This window comes from Phyllostomus hastatus, unplaced genomic scaffold (assembly GCF_019186645.2).
Source record: "Phyllostomus hastatus isolate PE091 unplaced genomic scaffold, TTU_PhHast_1.1 phas_contig_196, whole genome shotgun sequence".
In the NCBI taxonomy this organism is placed as follows: Eukaryota; Metazoa; Chordata; class Mammalia; order Chiroptera; family Phyllostomidae; genus Phyllostomus; species Phyllostomus hastatus.
Window position 1 is genome coordinate 33,478,038 of NW_025333709.1, and position 19,073 is coordinate 33,497,110.

The 19,073-nt window shown below is 49.0% G+C and overlaps 1 protein-coding gene and 1 pseudogene across 5 annotated transcripts in view; both read left to right on the forward strand.

Annotated features, from left to right (window-relative positions):
- The window catches only part of CRACD (capping protein inhibiting regulator of actin dynamics), a 238,323-nt gene extending 220,189 nt beyond the window's left edge, over positions 1-18,134 (forward strand). For all 5 annotated transcript variants that reach the window (XM_045834313.1, XM_045834311.1, XM_045834312.1 and 2 more), the window contains 6 exons: positions 2,744-2,812; positions 4,891-5,079; positions 6,143-9,038; positions 12,127-12,317; positions 12,931-13,093; positions 15,217-18,134. In XM_045834313.1, the coding sequence (XP_045690269.1) occupies positions 2,744-2,812; positions 4,891-5,079; positions 6,143-9,038; positions 12,127-12,317; positions 12,931-13,093; positions 15,217-15,377 (3,669 nt within the window). In that variant the 3' untranslated portion in view covers positions 15,378-18,134. The remainder of the gene's footprint in view (positions 1-2,743; positions 2,813-4,890; positions 5,080-6,142; positions 9,039-12,126; positions 12,318-12,930; positions 13,094-15,216) is intronic.
- LOC123815991 lies at positions 14,547-14,643 on the forward strand (annotated as a pseudogene).
- Positions 18,135-19,073: the final 939 nt, after the last annotated feature.

The following is a 19,073-nucleotide window of genomic DNA, read 5'->3' on the forward strand; positions in this document are numbered from 1 at the left end:
GGGGCTGGAGGGTACTTTGTGGGCAGGGCCTGGGTCTGCAGGGGTCCACCTTGGAGGAGGGGCAGAGGAGGAGACATACCCTTTGCACATGCTCCTCCCGGTGTCTTCCAGTTACCCTTCGCAATGCAGGTCTGCAGGTCGGCCCGCTCTTCTGGGAAGCCCCGCCTGGCCTCACGCCGAGGCTGTGCTATCTCCCCCACGCCTTGGCTGTGCATCCTCAGCCCTCACACACCCGGAGCCCATCTGTATCTGTGTCACCTAACTGTTTCCTCCATTTCTAAACGTTGAGTTCCTCAAGGATAAAACTGTATCTTACACATCTCTGTCTCCCCAGGACTTTGCTAGTGATTACTTAGTAGCACAGAGTAATTATCTGTTGGACTGGACCAACTTAAAGGGAAATCAGAAAAGACAGGAGTAGGTCAACAAGACAGAATACATCAAACAGACCAGCATGTTGTCTACTTAGTGTAGAAAGAAAGTCACATTGGCCCAGCACTGTCCTCTCCAGATTTGGTCCTTTGACACTGAAAAAAAACACTATGAGCCTATCCTGAAATGAGACTCCTTCTAGCAACAAAAGGGACACCCTCAGGCCTCTTGTGGAAAAGGAGCTGGAGGAGTTCTCTAAGTAAAGCACTGAGTCTTCCAGTCTCACAGCGTCGTCTGTGCTCTGCCTACCAAGGTGGCCAAAATTTCGTTGAGTGTTACTGAAATGGGCGTGCCCCGCCAGCAGTCATGCTGGTTATTGGCTAATATGTCCTAAGGATAGGAAGAAAGATGAGCAATGTTCAGAGCAAAGTGAGAAAGGAAAAAAAAGGGCTGTCCCGCCTGTCATCTGTCTCTGTCTGGGCCTGCCCTGATGACTCCCGGCGCTCACACACGTAGGGGGTGGACGGAGCGGGGACGGGCCCACTCCTCCCACTTTGGCCAGAAATGCTCTCTGCAGCCTCTGCAGTGCAGCAGCACTTGCGGCACGGATCTCCCGGAGACGAGCGTCTTCACTCTTACTGGTAACCTAATACCCGCAAGGTGCTGTGGTCCAGAGGGCAGGAGGAGGGTCATCTGTTCAGCCAGCCGCTACCCCGGCTGTGGGTGTGACAGAGACGAACAAGATTAGACAAGGGGCTGTTTCAGTTTGTCGGTATTGTAACGAGAAGAGTCAGATGACATATAAGTCAACAAGTAGATAAATATAGTAATTTCAGATCAAGAAAAGTACTACACAGGCCCTGGCTGGTGTGGCTCAGTGGATTGAGTACCGGATTGAGAACCAAAGAGTTGCTCGTTCGATTCTCAGTCAGGGCACATGCCTGGGTTGCAGGCCAGGTGTCCAGTAGGGGGCACATGAGAGGCAACCACACAGTGATCTTCCTCTCCTTCTTTCTCCCTCCCCTCCCCTCTCTCTCAAAATAAATAAATAAAACTTTTTTAAAAGTGCTACACAGGAAATAGAACAGGGTAATGGAAAAGTGAGTGACTTGTTGGGGACAAGTGGAAAGACAAAGAGGTCAGAGCTGCCCTGAGCAGACCTGGGGGTGGGATGTGTTCTAGACAGAGCGGGGAGCAAGGCCTGGGCCCAGAGAAGGGGCTGAGCTTGTCCTGAAGGCGGAGCAGGCCAGGCTGGACCAGTGGACTCTGGTGGAGGATGATGGGAGGGTGGAGTGTGGCCCAGGGGCTGGACCCTGAAGACCGCTGGAAGTGGGTGACTTCGAAGCCTCAGAGTCCTGTGAAGCAGGACAGTGGCATAGTCTGGTTTGTGTTTCCTAAGAGGCTGTAAGTGCGGTGCAGGAAACACTTGCGGGAGGGCACGCCGCCACTACCACTCTGGCAGGGACAATAAGACCCTTTTGTGAAGATGGGCAATACCAGGTGGAAGGTGGAAGGGGTCATCAGAAAGGGGCAGCCCTGACCGGTGTGGCTCAGTGGGTTGGGCATTGTCCTGTGAAGTGAAAGGCCACCAGTATGATTCCTGGCCAAGTCACATGCCTGGGTGGAGGGTTCGGTCCCTGGTCAGGGCACAGATGAGAGGCAACAGATCCGTGTTTGTCTCTCCCATCAGGGTTTCTCTCCCTCTCTCTCTACCTCCTTTCCCCTCTCTCTCTCCCTCCCTTCTTCTCTCTTTAAAATAAATAAATTGAATCTTAAAAAAAAAAAAGCAAGGTGCAAGTGATGGAGTGTGGGTGTTCCTGGGGCAGGCCGACGTGACCAGGGTGGGAATCTTCAGCCTTTTTTTGTTTTTTCCTTCCTTCTTTCCTGGGTTGTTTCATTTCTGGTCATTCACCTTCCCCGCTCAGTCCTTTGCATGCGGCATTGGTAGGGGCTTCCCTTCGTCTCACAGAGAAGAGGCCTGGCATACAGGTGAGAGGTTTGGCCGGGGAGGGGGGTGGCAAGCAGCCAGCAAAGTGAAAGCTCTGAGGTTGGAGCCCTGCTTCCCAGGTAGTGCGGCCCCCACCCCCAGACTCTCTCAGCAGTGGGGAAACACACCAAGGACTGCGGCTGGAGATGGCCCCGACGGAAATGTGTAGGACTCAGGGGACAGGGAGTGCACACTCTGTGCCTCAGCCGTCCTTGTGGAGTCTGGACATTAGCAAAGTCCCCACCGTGACTCCGGCCGGCCCTTTGAAGCCAGCTGCCCCCCTGTGTGGAGGAGGGGGTGGTTCCAGGCCCAGACGGCGTCTGGTTAGCTGCCCCAAACTTCCTGTCCTGGCGTTTGACCAAATTGTTCTCTTCACTGTTCCAGTCTAGTGACACACCAGGTTCTCTGAGTCCTCTGAATCTGCCTGGAGCCAGAAGTGAGATGGAAGAGAAGGTAATGTGATTTGAGCTTGTATATTTATTTAGCTTCCTTATGTCTACCCCCCTTTTTTCCTTACTATCTTCTGCCTTGTTTTCCCATTCATCAGTGCTGTCTTCTTCCATTACTTCAAATTTCTTCAAAATGCAACCAGTGGCGGGTATTGGAGTGTCTGTTTCCATGGCTGTGCAAATGCCGGGACTGAGTCCTGCTCTGAACAATAGCCACCTGCCCAGCCTGCCTACGTTCGGAGCTCTATAAGCATTGGTAGTTTTCCTAAGCATATTGCGTACTTCAGGACTGTTAAGTTGCTGAAAAAGACATTCCTGAAGGTCCCCGAGTCTGTAAGGAAAAAAGTTTCCATCTCTTTAGAGATGCCTAAAAAGGAACCCTATCAGTTTTCTACTTGTATGTATTTTTGTTTTTTAACTTTTCTGTGTGCCATTGAAACCTGCGTCTTCCCCACAGGAGTGGAGGGAACCCTGTGGAGCCTCGTGGGCACCTCTCCTGGAGAGGCCAGTCCACTCCTGTGAGGACTTTCCCCTGCAGAGTGGCCCAGGGTCTGGCAGACGGCACCAGGAGCAGGGCACGTCCCCGGGTCTTCTGAGGGAGGTGGCCCGAGACAGTGGTATTGCCCCGACAGTGAAGAGGCCCAGCTGGAATAACTAGAATTGAAACATTGCATTTAAACCTCAGCTTCTAGTCCTAATCTGTATCTTCAATCTGTTACATTTGGTTCCAGCTCCTTCTACTCATGCATCTATTAGGTGGTGGAAATATATGTTTAATTCATCTCTTTTCAACAATAGTTCAGACTTTGATATGTATTCAAAGATAACCATAAATGAGTAAAAGCTAGGGACCAACGGCTGGAATTATTTTTCCTTACTTCTGTACTTCTTGTCATAAATTGTTATTTACTGAGCATCCCTCTTGCTTTTGGAGCTAGCTCGGTGCTTCAGCTTTCTTGGGTAAATATGGAAGGTCATTGCAAAAAGCAAAGCCTTCGGTTAAACCCCGCTGATACTGCCATTAGAACTCGGACAGTCAGCTGAACCGTGGCCTCCTCTATTGTAGCCCCCGTGCCTGAGAGCGCCAGCACAGGCAGTGGGGCTGTGAGCACCCCCTGCCGCAAGTCGGCGTGGTGTGTGTCACAGCCAGGAACCGGCCCTTTGCTGCCTGCCTATGAACACTCTATATGTAGTTTCAGATGTGGCTTTTTACATCTGATTCATTGCAGCCTCTGGGTCCAGGCTGAGCCACAGTCTGTCTAAATCTGTGCAATTCATCTGAGGTGTGGTGCTTAAGGTGATCACGACCGTATCACAGAATGCAAGCAAGCGGTGCTGCAATTCATCCTTTGAAGAATTGCCGTCTCCCCCGTGTGTGCCACATTTCTGGTCCCCCTTTAACGTCTCAGGGCCCCCAGTGCCCTGTGACTTTGGAGTGATGGTGCTAAAACATTTTTGCAGGTGAGAAATTTCATGCCCTAGTCAGAGATGTTATACTATTGTTCCTTCATTCCTTCAACAAATATTTACTGAGCACTTGACAAATGAGCTTTGCTATTGGGCACAAAGAGGACTGATACAAAGATGAAAAAGACACATTCCTTGCTAAGGTAGGAGAACAGGTAGTAGAGGTAAGGTTGTCCAGGGCTCAGCAGACTACTATCTATGTTAGGACTTGTGGCCAGAAGGTCCCACTACGAGACTCTCTGTTCTGCTCTTCCGTTGTAGCGTGAAAGCAGCCCAGGGCAGTGACGATGGGTGTGGCTATGTGCCAGCGAAACTTTACCAGAACAGACTTCGGGCAGGACTCCGGTTTTGTCACCCCTTAGTCTAATCTCCATATTATTCAGAGTAGGAAAATTAGCCCCTGAAAGGTTACTCAGTACAAGCTAACCGAACGGCATCGGCAGGACAAGTAGTCAACGTCCTGTCTTCTGATTCCAAAAGCAGTGCTCACTTCCCGGTAGCCTTGTGCCGCCTCTGCTCACCGCGGCGCAGGCGCCAAGAAGTGTTCCCCTTCCCAGATTCCCCATAGGTTGCCTTCTCATCCACACTGATTATATATTTTAATCTCCACCATAGGCAGCTCCAGTTAAACCGTCTCGGCCAAAAAGGCACTTCTCTTCTGCTGGCACCATCGAAAGTGTCAACCTGGATGCCATCCCCCTGGCCATCGCTCGCCTAGACAACAGTGCTGCCAAGCACAAACTGTCCGTCAAGCCAAAAAACCAGAGGGTGTCAAAGAAGCACAGGCGACTTGGACTTGCCAGGGTACGTGGAACCTAGCCTGGCAGACCAGGCAGCTGCTCTTGCTTCCTGGGTACCACTGCTACCAAGCCAGGTAGTGGCGAAAGGGACCTGCAGGGACTTGGTGTGTGGCAGGGCACGGGCGTACGCAAGCCCGTTTGCTCCCCATCGCCCTTTCCAATACGTTGCCCTTCCAGGGGGGCCTCAGAGAGGCTGCCTTTCGAGGGGCTGCCGCAACCTTGCATTTGCTTTGCCGCAGGAAGGTGGCCCAGCCTTCCTCTGCCGTGGCTCAACCAAAGGTTCTTCACTTTGCTTAGGGTGGACTTCTAAGGTACACATTTCAGGGGACATATACAAAGGGTAAATCTAATTTTTTCCTCTTCTTTCTAAACCTGGATTATTGGTTTTCCTACAATAATTCATGTTAAGAAAAAGGAGTTTGAGAAGGATAAAGAGACTAGAGAGTAAACATGCAGTTCTTTCCTCCCCCCACCCCACAATGTACTCTTGGCGTGACAGCCGGAGTGTACCTAGCTTGCACTCAGAGTTGCCCCTTCTTCCCTTTTCTTTTTTCTCATTGAGCACATTTTCATTGAGCACCTACTGTATACACCAGACACTGATCTAGATGCTGGCGATAACAGCAGCATATAAAACAGACTAAAACTCTTGCCCTTATAGAACTCCTGGAGCTTACAGTCCAGTGAAATCAAGAAAACCCATGGAGAAAATGAGCAAGTTTTGAGTCCCAAACCGACTCCTTTGGGCAGTAACAAAAGGGGTTTCCCACTGTTTAAGTGAGGAAGAAGCAATGAAAACCCTAAGGAGTCACCTGAAAAAGCAGGGCCCTGTTGAGCTCCCTGACCCATGTCCAGAAAAGGAAAGGGCTCCCTTTGCCACAGTCCTAGGGCAGAAGGTCAGTGCACAGGGCTGCCAGGGGGTACACAAGGGCATTTAAAAATCTATCCCCAAACCAAGAGAACTGCCCCTTCTTTAGAGATTAAGAGGACTGCCTACCTTGTGATTAGGATGAGTAATGGCTGCCTATGCAAAAGAAGGCTAATTGTGTTTCCCTTGCCAATATTAGGATCGATCAAATGAACAAGGTGGCCTTCTGAGTCAGCTGCCCCTGGACCAGAACGGACACCCTGGAGAAGACAAGCCAGTGTGGCATGAAGAGGAGCCAGAACCACTGGACTCCGAGGAAGAAAAGAGACGCCAGGAAGAATACTGGCGAGACCTGGAGGCCAAGTGCAAACGGCAGAAGGCTGAAGCGGCTGAGAGGAGACGCCTGGAAGAGCAAAGGCTTCAGGCCCTGGAGAGGAGGCTTTGGGAAGAGAACAGAAGGCAGGAGCTCTTAGAGGAGGAAGAGGAAGAGGAGGGAGAGGAGAGAGAACCACAGCTACATGCCGGAAAGAGGCAATGCATGGAAGAGAGACAGAGGCTGGAAGAGCAAGGTGGCAGAGGCCAGGAGCAGAGGGAGCAAGAGGAAAGAAGGCCCCAGGAAGTACAGGTGCAGAGGCATCTGGAGAAACAGGTTGAGCCCCAGCAGGAAGAGCTGGAGGTGCAGAGCAGGCAAGAGGCAGAGAAGCAACGGCAGGAAGAAGAGAAAAGAGAGTTGAAGGAATTCCGAAGACTGGAGGAGCAGAGGCAGCAGGAAGCTGAGAAGCAGAGGCTGGAGGAAGAGGAGAGGAAGAGGAGGCTGGAGGAGCAGAGGCAGCAGGAAGCTGAGAAGCAGAGGCTGGAGGAAGAGGAGAGGAAGAGGAGGCTGGAGGAGCAAAGGAGGCAGGAAGCTGAGAAGCAGCAGCTGGAGGAAGAGGAGAGGAAGAGGAGACTGGAGGAGCAGAGGCAGCAGGAGGAAGAAGAGAAACGGATGAAGGAGCTCAGAAGGCAGGAGGAGCTGGAGGAGCAGAAACAGCGGGAGGAGGAGGCGAAGAGAAGGGAAGAGCTGAGAAAAAGGCAGGAGGAGATGGAGGCACAGAGGCTGCGGGAAGTGGGAAAGGAGCCTCGGGAAGCCCTGAGTGTGGAAGAGGAGAGTCAGCTGCAGTCAGACAGCAGGAGCCCACTTCAGATTGACTTTGCTGAAAATCCAGAACAAGAACACCCGAAACCTGAGAGGCAAAGAGAAAAGGCTGAGGAACCAGGTGTTTGCGAGAAGCAGAGCCAGGAGGCTGAACCATCAGGAGAGCAGCAGGGAAAGCAGAGGGATGTTCACGGGCAAGATGGTTGTGTCCATCAGGAAAAGGAAGGAGAAGCTAACATATCCCCTCACCAGAAACGAGGGGTGCAAGTGAGAGAGATGCTGGGTGCCCTGGAGAAGAAAGAAGCTGCCACCCTAGAAAAAGACAGAAAGGGGGAGGAACTCAGGTGGCAGGAAGTGGACGAGAGGCAGACCATGCCCAGACCCTATACCTTCCAGGTGTCATCAGGTGGGAAACAAATTCTCTTCCCCAAAGTCAACCTGAGCCCTGTGACACCCGTGAAAGATGCAGGAGTTTCCTCTCCTCCCCACGAGCCAAAGGCTGCCAAAGCCAGCCCTGCCTCCCACACTCTGCCCTCATCACTGAGCATCCCTCACACGGCCATTCTGGTCACGGGAGCACAGCTGTGCGGCCCAGCTGTCAACCTGAGCCAGATCAAGGACACAGCCTGCAAGTCTCTCCTGGGTTTGTCAGAAGAAAAGAAGCATGTGGATGTCCCCACTCTGGAGAACGCACCCCGAGCCCCCACTGACCCCAAGGCAGGCAGCAGAAAGGCTAGGCCCCCCCAGGAGTCCCCGAGCAGTGTAGCCGCACTGGCTGAATGGGCTTCCATTCGCTCCAGAATCCTGAAGAACTCAGAGAGTGACCAGTGCAGCAAGAGAGACCAGTCTCAGCCTGGTGATGAGCACACCCCCAGGGGCCGATGTGACTCCCGGGGGAACCTCCGGAAGACTCCACCAGTGAATGCAAAGTTCTCTATTATGCCCGCCTGGCAGAAATTCTCTGATGGGGGCACAGAGACCTCCAAACAGAGCACGGAAGCTGAAGGCATTCGAAAAAGACCTGTGTTGGGAGCCAGTGATGAGACAGCGCCCCTGCCCCTGGCTGCTGATAGCAGTGAGCACCAGAAGGGCACAGAGAATCTGGGGGTGCACCAGGAGCCAGCGGACACCACTGAGGGATGCAAATTTGCCAAAGACCTTCCATCTTTCCTTGTTCCAAGCCCTCCTTACCCTCTGCAGAAAGCAGTGGCCCACACAGAGCCTGCGACCTTGTCGGATAATGAGACCACCAGTGGCGTAGGAAAGCCAGACGCCATGATGCCAGGTGGGGAGGAAAAAGCCTCACCTTTTGGAATAAAGTTGAGAAGGACCAACTACTCCTTGCGCTTCCACTGTGACCAACAGACAGAACAGAAGAAGAAGAAAAGGCACAGCAGCATTGGGGACAGCGTCGACGGGGTGCTGCCTGCTCCAGGGAGCACAAATGGAGAGAAAGAGGCAGAAGGTGTGGCCCTCAAGCACGGCCCATCCCTTCCCCTGGAGAGGAAGCAAGCCCCGCCCACCTGGAAGGACTCTGCTGAAAGCCCTTCCAGCCACTCCCCTGCAGCCCCGCCTGGGCCCCCACCAGTCAGCCTCCAGACCCCGGCTCCAGAGCACAAGGCAGCAAACAGAATGCCAGTGGTGCAGAAGCCAGCCCTGGCACCCAAGCCAGCCGATAAGACCCCACCGCCCTCCCCACTCTGCAAACTGAGCAGGCCCTACCTGGGGGAGCTGCTGGCTCCGAGGCCGGGGAAACCTGACCTGGGGTCCAGTGAGCCATGCAAGGAGAGCCAGGAGAGCGGTGACCCTTGGCCACCCTCACCGCCACCCCCTGAGGAGAGGAAGGCCCAGAGGAGGGATAAGGAGGAAGAGATGGAAACAGAGAGGAAACCTGCGTCCCTAGTTCTGCCTGCTGCCCCGCAAGAGAAGCCTCCCCAGACTCCCGAGGCCGGGAGGAAAGGTAGGTAGCCGTAGGCAGGAAAACTCTGCCTCTGTCCAGCTCATCGCCCAAGACTGGAAGGAGCCAGTGGAGCTGGCGTTGGAGCACTTCCCTTCCTTTGCGACCCATTTGCCATTCCCGGGGGCAGTGAGTCTCAGTGAGGCTCTTCATTTGTGTTAAAAGAAAACCTTTGCAGATCAAAGCTTTTCTGAAATAAAAAGTTTATTGAGCCACGTGGTAGCCAGAGAAAGGACCAGGTCCCGGGGCAGGCAGTCTGAAGCAGCAGGCAGGCCTCGATGGAGATGACAAGCTGGTTCTGGAGCTGGTGGAGCTTTTTACATAATGGATGTGGGGAAGAGAGATGTGAGCTGGTTTTCAAAGACTTTACGCTGACTATGGATAAGGTGAAAGGGGAGAGCCAAGCCAGTACTGGGATAGGTGCAGAGTCCCTGAGGATTGGCTGTGGGCAACAGCCTGGAAGTTCACGCGGAAGCAAGAGGCAGTGGCATCTGGGTTGTCTTAGGTGATGTAGCCCTTTACTTTACCACATGGGAGTAGGTGCCATTGATTATTTTGTTGCAGGCCATTTGGACTTCCTTGACTGCAACTAAAACAAGGGTTCCCTTCTACAGTCCCCAACCACAACCCAGACCTGTTAGGCCCTTTACATATTGTGTTATAACCTTATTAGCGCCTGGTGCATAACTCTAGGATGAGCTATTCAAGCTACAGTCCTATGGAAATTAAAATCTGGCCACAGATTTGTCTTTTCAAATGATCTGAGTCAATCACAAGCTTAGGCAGTTATGATTTAAAGGTATTTTGACTCTTGTGATAACTGCCGTTCAGAGTTGTAGGCAGGAAACTGGCCAGCTGCTTTCATGACCTTCCTCAGCAAGTTCAGACGGAATGTTTAGTGTAGGGTATCCTTTTACATAATAGCTTCAACAAATATCATTGAGATCTTGACAATTTGGTTTTTAGGCATTTTACAAACAGGTGTTACACGGCCCTAGACTAAAAATACCTGAAACTCATCAGTTCCAGTGCATGCAAAACTTCTGGATTGAGTGGAGTTCCTTTGAGTTCCATTGTTTGTTTTTATTTTGTTTTGTTTTTTCAAACCTTTCCTTTCTGTGTTGGATCATAACTGAATCTTTATTTGATGATTAGGGATATTACACTGCCAAAGCCTCATTATAAATATGCATTTTCTTTGTACAGCATTGTGAATCTAAAGTATATAGAAAATTAAGCAGCATGTGCTTTTTTTGTGCTTGAATTCCTAATTCAAATTTATTATTTTTCTTTCTCCTCAATACAAAGTTCCGTTGACTGAGAGCCCTGTTCGGTAAGGTCCTGGATGGTTGGAGTGGAACCTTCCATTGGGTTTCAAAAGAACAGGACTATAGTGAGCCCTTTTCCTTCAAGGTGGTAAAGGATTCAAATGCCAGAATGATTATCTGCAAAAGCACTTAACTTTTACTTGAGGGAGAAGGGGATCATTGTCTCAAACATAAGCAATAAGAATACTCACTTTTGTAGAGTGGTTTCAATATGCCGAGCACTGTTCTAAATGTGCTGATATTCAGGATCTTCAGTCTCCTGATGAGGACTGGGCTGTTATACCTCCCCACTTTGTGGATTAGAAAACTCAAGCTTGTAGGGTTAAGTAGCTTTCCTAAGGTCACATAAGGTCAAACCCAGGTCTCTCAGTTCCAGAGCCCGCCTCTGCCGCCACCACCTGTGAAGCCTGGTGACCCCCTGCGAAGGCGGGGCAGTCAACCGCAAGAGAAAGAGACTGGAAGTCGGAAACTGCCGTCCAGACACTAACTGCTGGCTGACCTTGGGCACGACACTTGATCACTGTGGACCCCAGTACTCCCATCTATCAAAGGCGGGCACTGAATCCAGATTGCGGTTGCCCATTGCGTTCCTCAGAGCGCCCCCCCCCCGCCCCCACCCTCAGCAGCTCCACAAGGCAGAGTGGAGCCCCATTTTCCTCTTGCATATTTTGGGGTACCACACAGGATATTCTTTGTTGGGGGGAAATGTTCTGGCAAAAAGAAATTTTAAAAGCAATTAATTTAAAAAAAGAACAATGAGTCAAATAACTGCCTGGGTTCCTTATAGGTCTGAGATTTGATGACCCTGGAAAAAAATTTTTTTTCTGTGTCCAGGGAAGAGAAATGCTCTTGTTTTCTGTTGATCAAAGGTAGCACTTTCCTACTCAGAGGAGGCACTCAGGCATCAGCACAGAGTTGAATTAGGAAGGGGCAGTTGAATGTTTAGTGGGCTGATTAGTAAGGTACCAGTTTTAAGGGGTGAAGTACTGAGAGAAGAGAATAGTCTCACTGCCAGCCAGCTTTTGTTTTACTGATTCTGATCACAGTTCCAAGGTGCGTGTTGGGAGGGAGGGGTTCCCTCACCACCAAGCAATTCTCAGAAACCAGCTGGGTGTCTTACAGTTCAACTCAAGATAGGCCAGATTCTCCAGTTTAAGGCCTCAGTCCCATCATCTGTCCCTTAGGACCCAGGTGCTTCTGACTGCTTAAAATCAGAGGTTCCTATGAACCCCCTCCTTGGGTTTGATTAATTTGCTAGAGCAGCTCACAGAACTCTGAGAAACATCTGACTTTCTGGAGCATTGGTTCGTTATAAATGCTATAACTCGTGAACAGCCAGATGGAAGAGATGTACAGGACGAGGTGTGGAAAGGGCTCAGAGGTTCCGTGCCCTCTCTCTCTGGGCGGCCACTCTCCCAGCACCTCCACGTGTTCACCACCCCAGAAGCTAGCTCTCCAAACCCCGTCCTTTCGGGTTTTTATGGAGACTTCATTACATAGGCCTGACTGATTATATCACCTCCAGCCTTCTCCCCCCACAGGAGGTTGGAGGGTGGAATTGAAAGCCCCAACCCTCTTGTCACATAGCTGGTTCCCCTGGCAACCAGGCCCCATCCTTAAGTGTGGTCCCACGATAACCTCATTAACATAACATGAGACACCTTTATGCTCCCATCTCATAGGCGCTCCGTGCCAGAAATGGAGTGAAGACCAAGTATATGTTTGTTATCATAAGTCACGATGTCAGTCTTTTCCTCCCACAGAAAAGCCAGTGCTTCAGAGCAGACACTCTTTAGATGGCTCCAAACTTGTGGAGAAAGCTGAAACGGCGCAGCCACTGTGGATAACGTTAGCGCTGCAAAAACAGAAGGGCTTTCGGGAGCAGCAAGCTACTCGGGAGGAGAGGAAGCAAGCCAGGGAGGCCAAACAGGCAGAAAAGCTCTCCAAGGATCCCGTGAGTTGCCCGGTCTTCAGCTTAAACTTTGCCTTTCTGAGCTTGGCTCTTTTTTTGTGTGTGTGGTTGCAAGGACTTAAAAAAGAAGAAAGAAGGCTAGCTGGGAATAGCATAGAACATTGAGAAAAAGGGTAGAGCAATAAACAAATTAACCACCATTAGCCCAGGAAGGCATTTTCAGTTAGAAATTTGATTGTTTCCTTGTGCTGTTAGGGTAATTTCATTTGGCCAAATTCACGATGTAATTAGTAGCAGCAATCCACACACACACAATAGTTAAGTGATTAGTTAAGTGAATAGTTAGGTAAATATGAAAATAATTGTATTTGAGCAGGGAGTTGGCAAGAATGTCTTGTTCCATGCTCCTGCTTTTATAGTGAATTTGATGGGGCTCTTCTAGGGAAGTGGCTTTCCCTCTTTGGGACTTCCGTACTGAGCTGCTTCATGATTGGGGCTGGGGTTGAGTACACATTGGTCCCAAATGCAATTCAGCTGCTCCTTTGGGAGCAGAGGATGGGGGCTGACAGGCAGAAGCCCCAGGGCCCTGTGCAGTCAGTCTCTCCATGTGCTTGGGTGCAAAACACACTTTCCCTGCCTTTCTCTGCCCGCCCAGGCCGGCGTCGGTCCACCGCCAGGAAGCAGCAGTGTGAGCAGATCTGGGTCCCTGCACAAGGCCTCGGCTCAGCCAGAAGAGAAGAAACCGGAGACAGCAGGGTCCAGGCTGGAGCGCAGAGACCAGCTGAAAAAGGCCAACACCCTCCCGACATCTGTGACAGGTAGTGAGAGCAGGACCGTTTGAACTTAACCAGAGTTAGAGGTGTTTCTTCTTAGAGCATGCTTTCATTCCCCCAGGGTAGTAACGGTGCAGCACTTTAGGCATTTCAAAGCACAGGCTGTTTCACAGCCCCATTCATAAAGTGGGCCACCGATAAAGCTCACCCAGTAATGATCACCAGATAGTCACCCTGTCAGTGGTGTGATGGCACGTGTTTAACAATCCACTCTTCAGGGGCTAGAACCTCTGATTTGTAGTATTTGCCATTTACTGTGGTGTAAATATTCCCTCCATGGCCAGGTGCAAGCTACCAGGGTAGTGTGCTAAACTCCTGAACTGCTGGCAAGGTGATGTGAGCCATCTCCTATGCCCCCCTGCCTATAGTCCAATAAAATTAGGTTTATGAACTTGCTGTAATAAGGGAGACTATGGACCATAAGGGCCTCTACACAAAGCAAAAGATTACAGTAGGATTTGGGGAAAGGGCGAAGTTTAGGTAAAACTTAAATGGAGCAGTGTTTTGATAGGCTTAAAGCGAAGCAAGGGCGCAGGTGTACATAAAGGGGTTGGCGTCAAGCCTGAGCAGAAAAGTGCACCCAGAGCCCTGTTTCCTCTGACACTAGGAAGTTAAAACAGATGTGCGGAGGTCCTGTCTGAGAACCCCTGCTGGAGCCCGGCACCCGGGGCAGAAATAGGAGCTGAGTTTCTGAATCAGTGACCTGGCGGCTCAGATGCCCCCGGCAGAAGTGGGGTGGGTGGTCCCTTTCATGGACTGGATGTCAAAGGGCAAGTGTCTGACCCGGCTGTGACTGGGAGAGGCCAGGCTGTTCAGCCTGGAGTCCTCGATGGTGATGAACAACAGCAGTGTTTGCATGTTCGCGACACGTAAAAGACACACACACATTTGTAAAAAATTCTTTATTCTGATAAAAGGAAAAATAATCCAGGAATGTTTCCAACTATTTGCTTATTACAAATCACCTGGAGGACGGATGAATCTAAATTAATTTCCTCCAGGGGCTCATAGGGCATCTGTTTTCCCCACCGGGCAGCCCTGTTCCTGGAGGGCACCTGACCTCCAGACCCTGGAGTTTTGTGTGCCTTGGTTACCTGCTTGCTGACTTCTGGAAATGTACCAAGGCCTCACCATTAAAGCTATATTTACTATTTGGTGTGAAGAAAAAAATCCTTTTTGAAAACCGCTTTGGAGCACTTCTCATTTCTCAAGAACCTCTGTGGGTACTATTTCCCTTGACTTTTATACCCAAGAATTGAGAGTTCCATACATTACATGGGTGTGCCAGAGAGAATTAGTTCAAAGCAAAGTGAACGCTGCAAAGTCTAAGAGATTACACCTTTCCCTGCCTGATTTCTTGGAAGCTCCAAAGGGTTCATGCACTTCAGAGCAGCTCAGGTTAATAGAGCAAGCCTTTGTTCTGAAGTATTTCTTTTCTGTGCTTGCTTCGGCAGCACACACACTAAAACTGGAATGAAACAGAGATTAGCATGGCCCCTGCACAAGGATGAAACATTTCTTTTCCATCAGTATTTCCTGAGTCTGCTGTGTGTGGGCCATTGCCCCAGGCACTAAATATGACCCAAAGGTAAGATGGAAGCCCTCACCTTCAGAAGCCTTTGTGGTGTGGTAAAGACGTGATAATGATGCAAAGCAATTGTTAGACAAGACTGAGAGTCCTAAGAGTTGGCAGGATCTGTGGGCCTGAGGAAGAAGAGACCCCAGAGCATGCTTGGTGGAGCAGTACTTTTGACTTCACCAGCTTGGTAAATTCAAACTGCTGGTTTGATCTTTTTCTTCATGAAATTGATTGGCTATGTGACTAAAACCACAAAATTTACCTCTTACATTTTATTATCATGCAGGCATAACTTCTGTGCACAGAGAAAAATGTGCCTCTAGAAATCCTCTGAAATTAGAATTGACTGCCCTGTGGCCACTGTAATGATGCGTGTAAAAGTAACGTTCACCCAGCTTTCTTCTCTGATTCTTGTCACAGAAGATGCCCATGTTTCAATGAGTTTTCCTTTCTGAATCCCCTATGTATGATAAATCAAAATATGGCTCTGACTTACACCTTTCTCCTTTTCCTTCCAAATGTAACCCAGTGGAGATCTCAGATTCGACAGCCCCAGCGCCGCTGGTGAAAGAAGTCACCAAGAGGTTCTCCACCCCGGACGCCGCCCCCGCGTCCACAGAACCGGCCTGGCTAGCTTTGGCCAAAAGGAAAGCCAAGGCCTGGAGCGACTGCCCGCAGATCATTAAGTAAAGAGTGACTCTTGTCCATCCTGTTCCTGGTTCTTGGCTCCTCTCTTGCCCTTTTTATTTATTTATTTTTTATATGAGGTAAAGAAACCAAGCTAGGGAAAAGCAGCATGTTTTATAGGCTCTGAAATAATGTTTAGAAACAGAACTGGTGGTGTTCCTTATAAAGAGTGTATTTGCACAACCCTAGGTCCTGGTGCCTTGAGCTCCTCCTCGTTCTAAAGAGACAGTTCTGTCCAAGGGACCACACGAGGCAAAACCTGCAGACGCAGAACCCCTCAGGAGAGCCTGCCATGCCCACTCCGCAGCCTCCCACACTCGCCCACGCTCCCTCGAACACGTCCTTTTGCCAATCTTTGTACTGGTTTTTTGACTCTATACTCCAATTTCTTTTATCCAAAACATTTACCCTGCCATATGTCGGGATTTCTACCTTTTTCTACAGTAATGGTGGGAGGATCATACAGAGATAGAAATAAGGACTCCCATTCTCCGGAACATAGCGACTAACTAGGAATTGCGAGTCACAGTCTGCCTCCCAGCTCTGCTCGCGTCTGGTTTCCATGAATTTCGCCCACCTGACACTGCGATACAGAAAGCGAATCCGTCCACACTTCCACCGCACCGTTGATCCACGGGCCCCACAGTACCAGTACTCTCCTTTAAGGACGCGTTAAACATTTGGCCCATTTGGCCCCTAGGGAACATTTTTAATATGATAAAGGAAGCTACAAATTCTCTTTCTGAGAAGCCCCACCTAGTGCAGTTGTTCTTAAGACGTCCAGGCTCCACCTGAGGCCTACTGTGAGGAGAGGGCCAGAAATGCATATTCTGGCGAAAACTCTTCACACGAATCCTGTTACACCCCAAAGGCCGAGAACCTCGGGACACACTGCTTCTAGTGTAATCTAGTTCTTAAAACTCTGAAGGGGAGACTCATTTCACCCAGAGAAGCAAAAGTGAGACAAGAAAAATAATAACGCCCCCTCCTCCAACCAGCTCTTTATTACAAGGTACAAGAGGCTATTGACATTACGTGCCTCTGAAAAGCCCCTAAGTCTGTAGGGAAAGTTAACAGGAAGGTGAGATTTGGAGCCTTTGTACTGAGAACCTCCTGCAGAAGTTCCTTTCTTTCCCATAATCGAGTAACCCATACTTAGAGTCAACTATTCGATAGCATTTGTAATTTAGAGCATTCACCACGCTACCTTTGAAAAACATCTTGGAGTTTTAAGTGGCCTTGTTATCATACACATGCGATACACAGAAGGGACCTGGCAATTTAAAAGCCACATACATTCTCTCATTTCCCGAAATTTGCTTTATGTGAAACATAGTCACACGGCAAGCCCACACATTGCTGCTACTAACTTGACATTCCACGGTGTTGGCATATTCCCGTTTCCTTCGCGTCTGACCCCAAAGTATAAGTACAAATCTTTTGCCCAGTCCAGGGAGAAATACATCCTTTTTTTCCTCCCCTACAAGAACACATTTTATTATATGTATTGTTATTTTCCTTTATGTTTACTCAATAGACAATGTGCTGTTATTCTGTGCTGTTATTCTATCATTTACCTTAAAGAAAGAATGACAGCAAACTTATTTACCATACAGAAGGCATTTTCTTTCTGCAAACAATGGCTCAGCCTTATAGTAGCAGCTAGGATGTGGGGTCGTACGGATAGCTGTACTCTTACAAGTTGGATTTTTATAGATATATACTGGACCTCCAGTTTGTTAAGAATCAGTGTAACTAATTTTGTGTTGCTATGGAGAGCAATAGTCCATGCACATTTTCCAACTGATGTTCATTTCCAAATCAAATATGTAAGCATTTGTTAGTTTCGATGATTTCCTCACTAATATAACACTTTTTAATAGGAATTTTCCACCTAGAGTCCTGTGCTACAGTAATTCTTCTGAATTGACCTTTTCATTCATCCTATCAGCCTTAGATAATATCAGAGTAATGACAGAGAACAAGCAAAGCAGTCGGACGTATTAACCAAGAATGGTGGACGAGTCCACTGCCCTGGCTCACCTCTGGCAAGGCCCATACAAAGTAAGAGAAATGCCACAGTGGAAGTTTCCTCCCAGTCTTGACAGGAGAGCATACTGCGGAAGGCACGGTCACAGCACTGACTTCCCAAAACTCCTAAAGGCTACATGTTTAATATTTCACATAAAAATACTCCAGATTTGCACTAAATACCAGTGAAGTGTTATTTTGCTTTAGTTGTGTTGCAGTCTTTTTCACATCAACAAACTTTGGGGGAAATTCTGTAAAAACATAAAAGATTCAAGACAAAAAAATCTCATTGCTATGTTACATATACAGCTTTTTAAAAAAATTAAAGCAAACACTTGTCCCGGCAAGGTTATAGATGATTAACCTCCATTCATAGACACCTATATATAAAACTAGAATTTTTTTGTTTACTTTTTAAATTTTTCAAGTGCAATTGTTCCTTATACATTAATCACTATTAAATTATCATTTTAGCCAGTTATCAGCAAACTGTAGTATGTATTCATTGTCTCTTCTTGTGACGTTTAATTGCTTATTTTAAAGCAGAAATATTAGAGTTACAAGCGTCTTGCAATATTTTTACCAACAATAAAATTAAGTAGAGGCTTAACCATGAAAATACCTTAGTGTGATTTTAATATTATTTTGAGATTTTGGTTGTATAAAGTTTCAATGTAAAATGTCCATTGTTGAAGGAAAATCATCTTTCAATAAAAAATACCCACAAGATCTCTAGCACTGACAGAATCTCCTTTGCAAGTTGACATTTTTACCAATTTCAAGGGACCTCCTATTTACATAGCTCTTGTTGAGAAAGAAAAATTTCAAAGTATTTTATGTGGTACTTTATTATACTTTTTTTACTAGGTGTTTTTGGAGAAGAATACTGAATAGGGTCAAATAAAAATGTTTATCTCAATCCTAAGTTGGAATCAAGGGTCTGTGTCTCAGAGAATATGATCCGACAACCTCCTCCCCCAAAGCGTGGGTCACAGAACAGCAGCACGGGCGTACGTGGAGAGCTTACAGCCCTGGGCCAGACCTACCGACCTGTGCAGCTGGATGAGGTCGAAGTGGTAATGTGAGTGAGGTACTTACCTCCGGTGCAAAACAACCCCAGACACTGTTTTGGAGGCAGTTCCAAGGTGGAGGTGGAGGAGGATGAAGAAGTTACCCCCTCCTAAGGATACATCAAATGTGTATCTTCATGGAAAGCAGTTTCTTCTGAGAGACAACTGAGGGACAACTGAACAGCTTCTGCACACAGGAGAGCCTGCACAGAAGGTGGGGGAAGCACAGGAGCTCTCCGGGAGCTGAGGAGACTGTCTAGGACCAGAAGAACTGGTGAGCACCATTGTTTACGTTTCCCCTGCCCTTGGACAGCAGGCAGGAGTTCTGTCCAGGTTCTCTGGCTGACCTGCAGGGCCACTTTGGCATGTCCCCAGCCATGCTTCCTGGAGCAGACCCAGCAGGATCAGGAGGGGGCTACAGCCCTTACACCTGGGCCCTTTCCCCTGGAGACTGATAGAGTGTGCACAGCAGAGTGCCGACGCAGGCACCCACTGGACTACACAAACTGGGCCTCCCTGCCTGGAGAGAGCGATGAACCAGCAAAACGCTGCAGTGCCCACACACAGGGCTGCCTTCCTGGAGGGTGCAGAACTGGTG